General features: G+C 41.3%; 1 protein-coding gene across 1 annotated transcript; it reads right to left on the bottom strand.

Annotated features, from left to right (window-relative positions):
* Window positions 1-2,867: 2,867 nt before the first annotated feature.
* On the bottom strand, window positions 2,868-9,426 carry LOC105048875 (probable pre-mRNA-splicing factor ATP-dependent RNA helicase DEAH5). Its single transcript, XM_010928348.4, is given in 3 exon segments — window positions 2,868-3,514; window positions 5,843-7,952; window positions 7,955-9,426. Coding segments are annotated over 3 exon segments (3,570 nt in total). The 5' UTR covers window positions 9,021-9,426; the 3' UTR covers window positions 2,868-3,120.
* Between the last annotated feature and the right edge of the window lie 5,253 nt (window positions 9,427-14,679).

Here is a 14,679-nt window from a genome sequence, read left to right on the forward strand (position 1 = left end):
TCCAAACAATAGGACTTGCACATTATAAAAGGCAAACAGCCAGCCATTTGAAGGTGATTATCACTAAACACGATGAAACAAATTAACCATATATAGAAAATAATGTGGTCAAGAGGTCCAGTTTCTAAGGCTTTAGGTTATATCTCGAAGCCATTATAACCAAACGCCAAAGCCCCTTAGGAAGCTGAGCTCTGTGTGTCCAAAAAGATCAAACAAGATACACATATATGTACACAATCTAAAAGCAATATCTACAAATGGATATTACTTTCTACCCTGAAATAAAAGATGGAAAACAGTTCATCTAATGCTTTCAACACTATTATCAAGAAGGAAGCTTGTAGTTGTAGCTGAAAACCAATGAACTGTATGCTATCAAAACCAATACTTCGATAGCAAAAAGGAAGAGGAAACCAGTAATAGATAGAAGTATAATTATAAAAGGGTACGTGACAATCATAAACCTTAAGCATAAGCAGAACCGGACCATAATCATAGAGCTGAAAATCATAAAATCAATAGGAATATATCTTTGAAATCAAGAAATGATTAAGTGGCTGCTGGAAGCGAGTGAAATGGCAATACAATAAATAGCACAGCAACACATATATCTCAAAACTAAAATGATTCACAAATAGCTCAAGATATACTTGCGTCAACTGACCAATTATATAGAGCTTAATAACAAGAATAATAGCAAATAGCCCCAGATTAACCAACCAATCACATAACACCTGTGGCAACCAACCAATCAAATAGATCTCAACAACAAGAATAAGTCAAAATAGCTCAGGATCAGCCATTTGAAGATAAGTATATAATAAATGCCATTTCTGATCCTAAATAAGGAGGATCTGTATCTCAAGAATGATTCCTTCTCAGTTGCAAATACTTTGGAGGATCCCTAGTTTATATAAATATGCCAGAGAGTCAAAGTAATGGAGAATCAACATGATCTATTGAAAATCGAGGAACATATATTTGTGACTTTTATTCATGATAATCACTATACATTGACATGTGCTGGGTCTACATTTAGGTGTGCTTCAAATTGTCCAAGGTCGACCTCCACTTCCATACTGATTCAATCGAATTTTTCTTTCCCCTGAACTGATGATAAAATCCATGATACTAAGCTACTTCTCAACAACTGCTTAAAAAGAAAATAAATACCTTTTTCTTTCCACAATGAAGCTCCTCTTAGCTTTGATCTGTTGATAGATTTGTGTGAATATCTGGTTCCTAAAATGCTGTAGGAGTCTTAGAGGTGGTCGCTAGCTTACAAACCTACATTGAAGTATCTAGTTGATAATAACAAAATTTGCTTTGGCACTCATGATGCCTTAACAGTCATAATCCTCTATTGAGGTTCCATCGTACTTCAGAACCTCTGTTTAGCACCCACACTAGCTTCATAGTGCTTTATAAACCTGTTCTGCCTGAATAGATGATCATCATGACAGATACATATCTAGAAAAATGGACCAAGATAAAGCGTCACCATCGGGTTATGAACTCAAGTGTTTGATGAATTGTACGGTATGAACTAAGTTCCAGAAAAATACATGACCAGGACTCTTGCTAGCAAACATTTCAGATAGAGCTTCTCCAACATAACATAGCAGTTGGAAAAGTCATGTCCCACCAACAGCTCCAATGGTAGTAAACTGTGTCTAAGTAAATAACTCGTGCTTGTATCTGTTACATCATGCTTCTAATCTATCTAATATCCTATGATTAGAGTAGGCCTGCTCATGTGTTGGGCTAGGCCGGCTTTGCCCAAAGGTTAACACAATTTTCTTGGGCCCCGGATTGGCTTATCCTTCAAGCCTACCTTGTAGGCCCAAGCATGGCTCTTACTTGAACTTCAGGCTACATCTCAGACTCCATAATAATTTTTATTTTTTTAAAATATAAAAATACTACAAAAAGCTTCAAAACATATTTATGAAATCTAAATATGAATAATTAAATATCAAAAATAACCTACAACATGTCTATTATCTCATTAAATTCACATATCAACAATAATTGTCCGTTATGTCTACAAATGCATCAAATACAGACAAATAACACAAGAAATTAAAAAAGAAATAAGGCCAGTCTTTATTGCCCAAGCTTGACCTCGGCCCGTTTATTAAGTGGGCCTATTTTCTAGGCCTAGCACAGCTTGGCTAGTGCGCTTAAACCTTGGGCTCAAACTTGCATAAATGTTTTGGGGTCGAGCAGGCGGGCCGTCTTGACACAGGTCTGGATGAGAGTAAAAAAATCATTATGATATCATTCAATGAAATTCTAAATAGTTTAAAAATGTGGAATGGGGAATCTTCTTCCCATCATCATAACAACAAAAGAGGCCTATACAAAGTTTTAAGTTGGTATTCTAACAAGAGCAGTGCAGGGTAAGAACTCTTGCATTAGGATTTATTTGGCCTTTGAGAAGAGAGGCTGAATACAAAGCCTTCAGGCCTACCATTTGCCCTTGTCTTTGTAACTCAAACAACATTAACTTCAAGATTTTGTATCGAGATCCCCTCCAAATGGATTACTCCAACAACATTTGGGTGGAAGACCATTCTGTCCTGCAAAAACTGTAGGAAAGAATTTACATACGTCTTGTACCAAATGGATCACTCCAACAACTAGTTGGGTGAAGACTATTCTGTCCTGTAAAAACTGTAGGAAAGAATTTACATGTCTTGTACCAACTTAGAGAGCTAAGAGCGGTAAAACGAATAACTTCCGAGCTTGCTCTGGATTAATCTGGCATATTTGGGGACAAGCCATAGCCTATCCTCTGGTTGCTGTTGTTTATTCACAGCACAAGCATTTCTCATCCACTCCAATAACAGAAATACCTCCACCGATCATCAGACCAAATTTCTTTCCATCCGCTTGGCGCATGATAATATTCCATCAAGCTTATACAAAGCAAACCTTCGCCAAGGTTTTTCGCTCTATTGAAGAGGGACCTACCTGAAATTTTACATGGGAAAGAAAATAGAGAAACTTAATATATACAAATTCAAGAATTTAGTGTGGAACTTGCCACAGCAGCCGCATCATGATGAATAAAACACAGCCCTGAAAACGGGAGTAAAAGTTATGATAGTACACCCATTAAGCACGGCGTTTACTCAAACGCCATGAGTTCGGCTCATGATATCTGTCATATAGTGGTTCAATACGCTCTTGCCTCTTCCTTTTGCTCAACTTTGTAGGATCTGCAGACTTATAAAATCTTGGTGCCAATTCTACTAACCATTTGGGATCGATGACTGTTACCTCCCTCATGTATTCTTTTGTTGTCATAACCAACTCATGATATATGACCCAATCTGGTTGCCTCTGAAATAAAGCACTGCTTGGATGGATGTACACCGGCTGGTTCTCAACTAGGGTCCTGTATCCCTCCTGGGGGTCCTTCCTAGCAGCATGGAAGAAGAATCCTGCAGTAATTGCCTTCCGTATCTTTGTAAAGTTTTTACCAGCACTGACGACATCCAGTTTATACCTGAATAAGCAGTGGATGGCAAAGGTTAGAAAATATGTTCTGAAATCATTTGGATCACTTTTAATAGAAGGACAAAAGTGATAGAAGCAATGCATTATTATCCATAATTCACCTAAAATTCTATGATGGGCCCAACAAACATGTCTCGTGAAATATGTCAATATGACAATTTTAAAGAGGACTGTTTTGAGTGCTTTTGTTTCTGTAACAAAGTATCAGATCCTCATAGCTTTCGCTTTTCTAATAAAGTATCAGATCCACAGCAGTTGTTCTCAAGCAACAGGAATAATTTGCCTAAGTATGAAAATTTGAAAGGTCAAATATATATGTGGAATGCAAATTTTCTTTTTCCTTATGGAAGATATAAAAAGGACTTTAAAGAGAAATTTGAGTAGAATTTCTCCTTCTCTATGAAATATGTATAATCAAGACTTTCATATCATTTGTACTACTGTAATTAACAGCGTGCCACCACTAGCATATTGGAGATGTGTAAAGAACTCCTCTCATTACCAATAGAGTTTAACAAAACATATCATTTTGCCCATATGACCAATCTGCTAAAATTCTTCAGAACCAAAATGCGAGAGCGAGAGCGAGAGAGAGAGAGAGGATGCGGAGGGGGGAGGGGGGGGCACAGAGAGAGAGAGAGATGTGGGCTCTTTGTTAAAGTCCCTTGCATGAACCCTAGAAGCTCTTAAAAGATATAATTCAAAAAATTATGAATATTTATGTCCCAAAAAAAATTTACGAATATTTAGGATTTTTTATCCACCTATACTTTTTCTCCTATTTTCCATTATATTTAGTGTAAACAGTAAGAGAGTCTACACTATGAGACATTTAAAGAAAAATACAACCATGCTTTTGTTTTTTCCAAGTCAGCCATAACCCACTCAAACTACAGTTAGAATAAACCATAAGAACTTAGAATCCACGTCATAAACATTTTAAAGAGACATGGACCCATTTTTCAAGTCAGCCATTAGCCCAGTCAAGTAGAGATGAAAATTATCAAGATACACAACAACTAATCAACCCTCACTGAAGCATTATGGTTATTCAGATATTACGTTAACAAGAAACCTTATCAAACTTTCAGCCACCACTTCAATAGCAAGTTTGGAGGTTCACAATCATTAGAACAGCAATGAATTGATTCTTGGAGATAAGAGCTACTGGGGTGGCATCAATTCCTTTGCAGGGAAGTTTGTCATGAAATCCCTAAGGTTTACCATCACATCTTTTCTTAAGAATGTAGCACAATTTCCCGGAAACAGCATAACAAATTTTCATACTAAGACCTTTCTCCCCATCTGAGCATCATCTCTCCTATTTTCTACTGAGTGGACTCAATTTAATCTCTTGCATCTCTACTGGCCTCCTAAACCTCTTTACATACTAGCTGGCAAGATGCAGTACCCCAATAATGTAAATCACGAACTTCCTAAACACATCTAGATATCTTCTCCATCATCACAACTTACTCGATGAAAGTGGTTCTATTGTCATTAATCATCTAGAAATCTACATAAAGCTTAAATACAGTTACCATCAAGGTCATGGTTAGATACCTGAATTAGTGGACTGGTGCAAAGCAGATCATCAAAGCACTCAAAAAAACATATGTGGGTTCAAGAAAGACTCCAGAAAGATGAAGCCTCTGTAGAAGATTCTGGCTGCTAAAGATTTGACAGGGATAAGTAATCAAATTCTTTTAAGAGTTCAAGTGATAATGGCATGACCGCAGTATAAATTAGTCTCAAGTTCCCACACTGGATACACTTTAGGATAATATATGAAATTAACAGATATCAAAATGTAAAACCAATGACCATTGTTAATTGTTATAGCTTTTCAAGAACTGGGGACACACATTAGCGGTAATCAATACATAGGGCGACTTGGAATCAAGTGAAGACCATTGAAACATAACTGAAACATATAAGAAACAAGGAATAACTTAAATGCACTCTATCATTTCTTGATGACACTCTAAAACACACACTAAAAATGCAACGAAGTAATTGATACCATGCACAATATGAAACACAAGGATAGAGGCAGAAAATATACCTAGAATAACTTAACATACAGCACGAGTGAATATGAAACATAAAACATTTGCAGCAGATGCCATACACCACTTAGATCATACTGTAGCTCAAAGATGCATGTGCACCTGCAAATATGCAGATAATCTATATAGTGCATGCAACAAGGAATGATAACCAACATCACAACTATCCAGACCATAAATAATTGACCTGTACAAGTCAAAAAGTAAACTAATAGATGAATCAAAAGGTAAAAGTGCAGAAACCATACCTGTCCATGATAGTAAGAAGCTGCTTTCTGACATCTTGTGCCCTCCGAAGGGAACGCGACTGCACAAAGTTTTCAAAGCACCATGGCCCAGAAAAATTTTTAGCCTTCCAAGCTTCATATACAGCAAGCAATGTTAAGTGGTCACCTTCTGGCTGAAAGAACTTGGCTCTTTTCTGATCCGCTTGAGCTTGCTTCTCCCTTGGCCTGTAGAAGATATTCCCAGTCTGAATCATTGCTATAATGGTCAAAATCTCATCACTGCACCCTAGGTCAACGCTGGCCAGAAGCATCTTTGATAATGGTGGTTCCAGTGGAAATTCAGCCATTTTTCTACCCAATTTGGTTAGAAGCCCCTCCTCATCCAATGCTCCAAGACTGTATAGTTGCTCCATGGCAGATATGAGTGCTTGAGGTGATGGTGGGTCCATAAAATCAAATGACAAGAGGTCATTAATCCCCATGGCCTTCATAGTTAGCGTTGTTAACCCGAGGTTGATTCTTTGGATTTCAGGAATTGTGGTGGGTGACATTTCATTACGGTAGGCACTCTCTGTGTAAAGGCGGTAACACTTCCCTGGGCCAGTACGCCCAGCACGCCCAGCTCGCTGCTTGGCTGATGCTTGCGAGATGGGAGTGATGACGAGCGAATCAATCCCTTGTTTCGGGTTATACACATTTTGCTTTGCAAACCCAGGATCAACAACATAATATATCCCATCAATTGTCAAAGAAGCCTCGGCAATATTGGTAGCCACAACCACTTTCCTCTTTCCAGGAGGTGCAGGTTCAAAAATCCTGGATTGCATTTCGCTTGGAAGAGCACTGTATACTGGCAAGATAATCAACTCTGGAACATTCTTTCCTAAACCTTTCATTCTCTCATAAAGACACTGACAAGCATGATCAATTTCTTCTTGGCCAGTCAAAAAGACAAGAATATCACCCTCGGGTTCCGTCAGGTGGATCTGCAAAACAGTAATTAGTGCTGCATCTAAGTAATCAGTCTCTGGTTGCTTTGTGTAGAGTATCTCCACTGGAAATGTTCTTCCCGGAATGGTGAAGATATTGCAGTTAAAAAAATAACCAGAGAACTTTTCTGCATCAAGTGTGGCAGAAGTGACTATCAACCGAAGGTCAGGCCTGCGTTTCACTAGCTGTTTTAGTAAACCAAAAAGAACATCGGTGTGGATTGTTCTCTCATGAGCTTCATCAAGCATGATAACAGAGTACTGTGAAAGGTTTTCATCGACCAAAATCTCCCTAAGAAGCATACCATCTGTCATATACTTGATCACTGTCTCTGGACTAGTGCAGTCCTCAAACCTAATAGCATAACCAACCTCTTCTCCCAAACGACAACCGAATTCTTCTGCCACCCTCTTCGCAACCGACATTGCTGCCACCCTACGAGGCTGCGTGCACCCAATTTTACCTCTTGTTGTGTAACCTGCCTCTGCCAGGTATTGAGTCACTTGTGTTGTCTTCCCTGAACCGGTCTCACCAATGACGACCAGCACCTGGTTATCATGCACAGCTTGAATCAGTTCTTTCTTTAGTTTATAGATCGGAAGACTCTGCCTTTGCTCCTGTATTGAAAGCTTTGACCTCTGCCCAAAAGTTAAAGCCTTTCCATATGCATCTTTCTTCCATTCAGGCATGTCATAGGCAGACAAACCAACACCCCTCAGCTCCTGAGCAAGGTGCCTCTCACCTGTCTCTGGCATAGGGTCCTCCCATGGACGGTTAAGATCCTTCGGGATGGAATCAAGCATTGTCCTCTGCTGCTGCTCTCGGACCTCCCTCCTCTCCTTAATGAGAGCTGACTGGAGAGCTGCCGCCCTACTCAAAGAACCTTCTGGATTCTTGAAAATCTTGACAGGGGACATGTCAATTGAGAACCGGCTCTGCCCTTGCAAGAATGCAGGCTCATCCTCATTAAGCTCAATTTCAAGCTCTTCCTCAGCCCCCTCTTCCTGATACAGCAGCCCATCGCCATCGTCATCGAACATAGGATACTCCCTCACATCCAAAACCCCAGAAGCAATCAACTGCTTCGCCTCCCATTTCTCTGGTGAGCTCATCCTCTTCAGCGGCCGCCGAGATGGTCCATTTCTTCCTCCTCCACGATTGTGATGCCCGAAAGGCCAGTCCTTGTCACTGGCCCATTGTTCCCACTTGAAGGGTTCGCCCTCAATGCCTCATCCTCCGAGTTCTTCCTCATTGGAAGCAGATCCTTTCCGGTCTTCTGGTCCACATCCCTCATGGAAAGGCTAAGTTTCTGCCCTGACACTGAGATCACCTTCACGAACACTTCTTGATCGCGCTTCACTGCATCCTTTGCATTGGCGACCCTTCTATTTGCAATCTGGGAAACATGGACCAGACCCTCCTTCCCCTTGAAATCATTCAGCTGGATGAAGCACCCCGTATCCATCACTCGCGAAACCCTACCTTTATACACCCTATAGAGCTCCGGCTCGTCCGCATACCTCCGATTACTCGGGTTAGGGTTTCTCCCATCCCTGCCATCTTCTTCCTCCTCGTCATATGCCCTAGAATTATCATCCCTATCTCTATCCCTATCCCTTCTGTGACTCCTATCTCTGTTATGTCTGTCCCAGTCTCTGTCTCTATCTCTATCTCGCCTATACTCTCGATCTCGATCGCGTCGCCTGTCTCGATCTCGGTCCCGATCTCCATCTCGGTCCCGATCCCGATGTCGGTGCCGCTCCCGATCTCGGCCGCCATCACGATCGTGGTGCTCGTCGCGGCTGCGGGCTTCAGACGCGGCCTTCATCTCGGCGTCGTGCTCGATCTCGCGGCGGAGCTCCTTGGCGCGTTCGAGGTCGTCTGGACGGGAGAGGGCAGGGAAGGCGGAGGATTTCTTCTTGTCTTGATTCTGGTCGGAGGAGGGCTTGGCGGACTTGGGCTTTGGGGGTACGATGGCGTGGATGATGGTGAGGAGGGTGCGGACGAAGTAGTCTGGCATCTCGGCGCCGTTCTCCTTGAGCTTGGCGTCGAACTCCTCCACCGTCTCGGACCTGCGGCCGAGCTCGGTGATGAACTCTGCGAGGACCTTGTCGCCGCACCCGACGTGGGACTCGAGCTCCGTGCAGATTTTGGAGACGAGAGAGAGGTACTCGAGTTTCTTCAGACCGTCTTCAGCAGCCGGCGCCATGGGAGGCCGCAAAGAAGGAATTAGGATTAGGGTTGGTAGAATCTGGAAAGCGGAGGAGATGGGAAAAAGCGGGATTTGAGGGCTCGGGCGTGGATCTGGTTCCCTTCAGAGCGGGCGCGGAGGTGGGAGCAGGCCTTGAGGAGGGCGGGGAGGGTGTGGTCGTTGAGGGGGATGGCGGCGCGGGGAGCAGCGGAGTAGAAGCGGAGGGCGCGGTGGGGGGCGGAGACGTCGGCGAGAGACGGATGGTGTTGCGCATGAATATTTTTGATATAAACTTCGTTCATTTCTTTTATTTTGGCCTTTCGCCATTTCCTTCAAAAATTAAAATAGACATTCGCCGGTTCCTATTTTAGAATTTTATTTTGGGGTTCTCATATGTTTGAGGTTCTGAGTTTACGAAATTATGTTATGGTGGAAGAATGGGGTGGAGGTAGAGGAATTCAAGACCAATGTAGAGTCTGTATCACGGATAATTGAGGTTGGTGCGGTCGTCTGCCCTTCCTGATATCAACCCTTTAATAATATACGGTATGTATGCTTGTTTAGTGAACATAATGATTAAAATAATTATCTTTTATCAATGACTAATATTGCTGCAAGGCTCCAAGTAGATGCTGTTGTGGTTGGAGCTGAATGTTGGTCGAGATCTAGGTTATTGGAGAGTACTTACAAAAAAAATGCACATTCGTCGGTCGGAGGTATTCTAGTGGGAGACCTTCTGATACTTAAATTAGCTGGAGTTTTAGAAACAGAGTGAGAAAAGATTACAAGAGTGGAGCAAGAGTTTTTGAGTATTTGTAGGTGCTGTCGCTTGCTTACTTGAGGTTTCCTTCGTATTTCTTTTATTTTGTAGTTGGATATATAAGCCACTAGCTGGAATCTATATTTGTTGGGCCTAATTCTGCAGGCCGTTAGGCCACGTTCTGATTTTCATCGTGGGATAAATCTCTCCTGCTTCTTCATATCAAGATTATTAGTCATGGATGTCAGGCAAAGGCTTCACCTGCATGCCTGGCTGAATCGATAGTGTCTGGGTTCACAGTTGGTGTGACCTTACCACATTATCTTGGGCATGCCTCGATGGAGGATCGGTTTCAATCGGTAAGTTTCTTCCATAATATATGCCCCCCACTTCTGAATTCAAATGACCTTTGGGCTTTGAGTGATAGGAGTAACTGCCTTGATAGTTGAAATGCCGACCTAATTCCTTCTTGGGCATGCTTGCATTACTACTTTTGGAAAGGATTCCTGGAGATTAATGATGTGTCATTTCGTGACTCGCTCTGTATTTATTAAAGAGGGAGCTCGAGGAGTCGCGGGATGACACTCTTGAGAGAAGAAATCTGAAGACTACCCTTAGACTTCCCCAAGACCTGCCATGTGGCAAGTCATGGTAAGTCCTGAAACATGCTTCGTGAGTTGTCCGACATGATTTGATCAGATAAGGATGTGATAAAGGGCTGCATGGTCTGCCGCTTCAGGACTGGCCAAGTAGCATGATCTGGCAATTGATGATTGGATCCACACCATTGATGGCTTGTATAAATGAGCTATCTATCGGATAGGATTTTCTATCATCCAACTATTGGTTGCTCTTTTGTTGCTATAGTCGTTAGAGAAAGGTTATTTTTTCTTTGTCTGGTAGTCACGAAGCCATTACCATCATCCATTGACTATGAAAAAGAAAGTGAGCTTCTCATGTGGAGAGTCCTCATCCAAGAGGTTGAGGAGCATCCAGCCAAAACTTTCCATCTCCGACTCGTGGTAGTCCTCGATAGGGACTAGGTCAGTCGCGGCTATAAGGTTGCACATTGTTGCCTTGGGGTCACTTCAGGCTCCTTCATTGAGCTGGGCCTCACCTCTTTTCGGAGGATCGGCGAGGTTTGGGATGGACCCTCATCTACCTTGGGGCAGCTAGGGGTTCGCTGAGGCTACAATGAAAGTTTCCACTATGGCTAAGCTCCGATGTATCGAAGAGTACAAAGCCTCAATGGATTTTGAGAATGAGCTCATTGAGGTGTCCTCGATTGGATTTATCCAGTGCTTCGAGGACTGCAAGGCATGCGTAAAGAAGATGGTCCCGAAGCTGAACCTGAGGCATCTCCACCCCGGCAACAGTGATGAGGAGGTCGGGGCTTTTCTTTGGATGAAGACTAGGTCTCCACCTTTTGTATTTGCTTTTGAGCATCTTTGCCTTGTTGAAGCTCTGTAATAAAATTTTGATTAATAAAAAATATATTTCATTATTTTATATCTAGTTTGAAACTTTTGCTTCTCTGTAATGTTGCTATGGTTGGCTCTTTACCTCGATCAAGGGCTCGAATGGCTTGGATGGATCGGTCGGATCTACACTCGAGTTGAAATCTCCCTTGATGTTATTTGAAACTTCTGCTTTGTCTGCATATGATGAATGAATTTTTGAAAGTTGCAGGCTTGCATGTGTGCCAAGCACCGAATGCTGATTGGTGCTACGTCGCTTTTGCAAATCAAAGAAGGTGATTTCACCTTGATGTTATGCAGCAGGGAGCCATACAATTTGGAGATTTGGCAGGATTCTCATTTAATGCTGGTATCTACTTTTTAGTTAGTGTAGCTTTTGAGGCCTTTATGATGGTGACATTTGTCGCGCAACTAGTGGGGCATTTGAATTTGCCTGGGTCTACCCCTTCTATATGTAGGAGCTCTATTGCCTAGGACTAGATTGCTTTGGCTATCTTCCTCAATATCGTGGTGGAGCTGCCTCACCTAGTATTGAAAGGTTGTCAGTGCCTTTCTCTAGCTTGGGAGATTTCCTTCTCCCTTCAATCAGTTGCTGGGTGCTTTGAGGAGGCACTTCAGTGGGCATCCTGCATTGGCATAAGAGATATTAGAAAATCCTGTTGCTCCGATCGAAAGATTGTGGAGGCAGCTAGCTAGACTCTTATCGCCTTGTCCTCTACAATCAGATCTTGGATCTTTCTAGAGGACTTATTTTTTCTCTCACTTAGAGCTATTTCCTAGCCTTCCTTGGAGATGCATCATGAAGGTGAGTGGGATTCCAAAGGAAAGTGCCTATGCCATCATGATATCCTTTTGAGGAGGGCCATTGAACATCGTAAGATGGGGAGTTCTACATTCTTCATTGGGGATCGCATCGACTCGAAGCTTGGCTTGTGCTCCGAAGGGTATCGATCGGGCCTGAGCTTTATATTTCTCCTTTTTTGTTGTAACGAGCTTTGCTCGATATAATGAGTTTCTCTAGAATGCATCTGAACCTTTTGAATGAAGTATTCCTTTCACTAAGGCTCTTTTTGGTGGTCATCTAGCACTTCTCCTTTTTTTGGGATGAGCCGACTCTTCTCTTGTGGTTGTCGTTGGCTTCTGCTAATGGTATGGGATTTTCAGAGGATTAATCCCTATTAGATTCAGTGGAACATATGGCTACAGTGGACCACCCATTGCTACAGTGAGCCGTGTTGGATTTTTTAGAGGATTGCCTCGATTAGCTACAGTGGATTATGTGGCTATAGTGGGCCATCCATGGTTACAATGGACCACGTTGATGGCTATAGTGAAGAGAAGGAAAACTGTTTCTCTTCGGAAGGCCCTGGTTATATCTAAAATTTATTTATTAATCTACATGAATAAGGATCAAATATTTACCTAATTAGCAGTGGAACCAGAGATCAAATCTCAAATAATCTGATATAAATCTTCACGGAGGTCTGAAAATACAGATCCTCTACTTCGCATGCACGTCAGACGTCGCAGAACAGCAGGATGAACTTTGATCCAATCGTCTTCGCAACCCAATTAAATGAGAGAGGAGATATGCTGGTGTGACACCTCACACCAGCAGGTGGGACACCCAAGGAGAGCCCACACCCAAGGGAAAAAGGGCAGCAACAAAGGGGAGAGGCCAAGGAGAAGAAGGGACCTCTCTCTCTTCTCATGCCTCTCTCTTTCTTTCTTTTTTCTCTCAATCTAATTTATTTGCTATGCATTCATAAGTAGAAACTCTTTCTATTTATAGATGAATCCCATGACCCAATAAGTATAGTAGTTTTAACTCAGATCTGATTTGAATCAGTCCAATACTAATGAAAGAAGAATTTCTACATGAGATAGAATTACCATCATTTATGACAACCACTTTTGCACCCCCTCTCTCACCCACATGGGATGCCCCAAACCAGCACCATTCTAGGTATTGGTCGGCTCACATGAGAGAAGATTTTCAGTGTAAGTAGGAATTCTCATATCTCATTAAAATGGATTCGATTCGAATTCAATTCGAAGCTGGTTCGAAATAATTTTGAAAGCTGTCAATCCCAAACTCTTTAGGACTTTTGTACCAAGTCTAACTTGAATTTTTGGATCAAATTAAGTCTAATTAATTCAGATCTAATCTAAAATTAATTAGCATTTAATCTAATCTTTCATATACTCCATAGATATAGATCAGAAACTGTTTATCTTCGAGATCGAACCTGAATCTCATGTGTAGTACTAGCTAGACATAGTCAACTTTTCAATCCCATTTGATCCATAACTTAATTCTCAATCAAGTTAGCTTATATGTAAATCAAGTCAAGTACTTCTAAATTAGATATATAAACATAGGTCAATTTCTTCCTACTTTTCTGACTTGTGTGCGTGACTCCATAGGTTCAAACACTATGCCGGTAGCGCAGGAACTAATTTCTGCACTAATCGAGATACCATCTAGCAATATTTTTGACGTCTATATAGGTTAAATTAATCTTAAAAAAATATTTCAGAAACCCATACATATGGTTACCGCATAATTCATCCTTTTGACCCTGAATGCTCTAGGATGGTTTCAGGTTAACTGTCAACCAAGATTGCTTCATCCACATTGGTATTTCAACCTTTCAAATCTATCTCATGTATTACCCTGATTAAGATTTTACTAAATTGAAATACAGCGATACATCAACTCCAATAATTCGGAGGGATCAATCTCATCTTGTCTACACACAGATTTCACAAGTACTTGACTGTATCTAGTAGCCTTCTATTACTACATTAAAAATTCAGATAGTTCGGCACCAAAGTACAATGAGTTGCTTGTAAGTTACTATGATGATCTCAGATCTGAAGGATACTTATATCCATGTGTTTCGTGGAGCAGCGCTTGACAGCAGAATGCTCAATAGCTAAGTCACTTATTCAGTGACGATATATCCGTACATCTCACTTGTATGCATATCAGTATCACCACACTCCTTGGTTAAGAGGACAACCAATCCATATGGCACACAACGACCTTCACTCGATAAAATGTCATCATCCTGTAATGACGTATTATTGATCGCGAATATATTTAAGAACTATACAATAAATCCTCTCTTTATCACACACTAACATAGTTCTAAGGACTTCATCACAGCACAAGAGTTCAAGAAAGATATTACTTTATAATAAAAAAATATCAGAATAATTTTTATTCAATTATCAATAATTCATATACAAAAAAAATTTAATCGTCATACAATTGATTTTAAGACATAATTCTCAACAACTCACACTTGAACTAAAGTCAATCGGAGCAGTATCTTATACCCATCTTCCATTTGAAATCATCGAACTCTTTTGATACTGAGAGAGTTTAGTGAAGGGGTCAACTAGGTTCTCTTTTTTGTCGATCTTCTGAAGC

Source organism: Elaeis guineensis, chromosome 7 (assembly GCF_000442705.2).
Source record: "Elaeis guineensis isolate ETL-2024a chromosome 7, EG11, whole genome shotgun sequence".
Lineage (NCBI taxonomy): Eukaryota > Viridiplantae > Streptophyta > Magnoliopsida > Arecales > Arecaceae > Elaeis > Elaeis guineensis.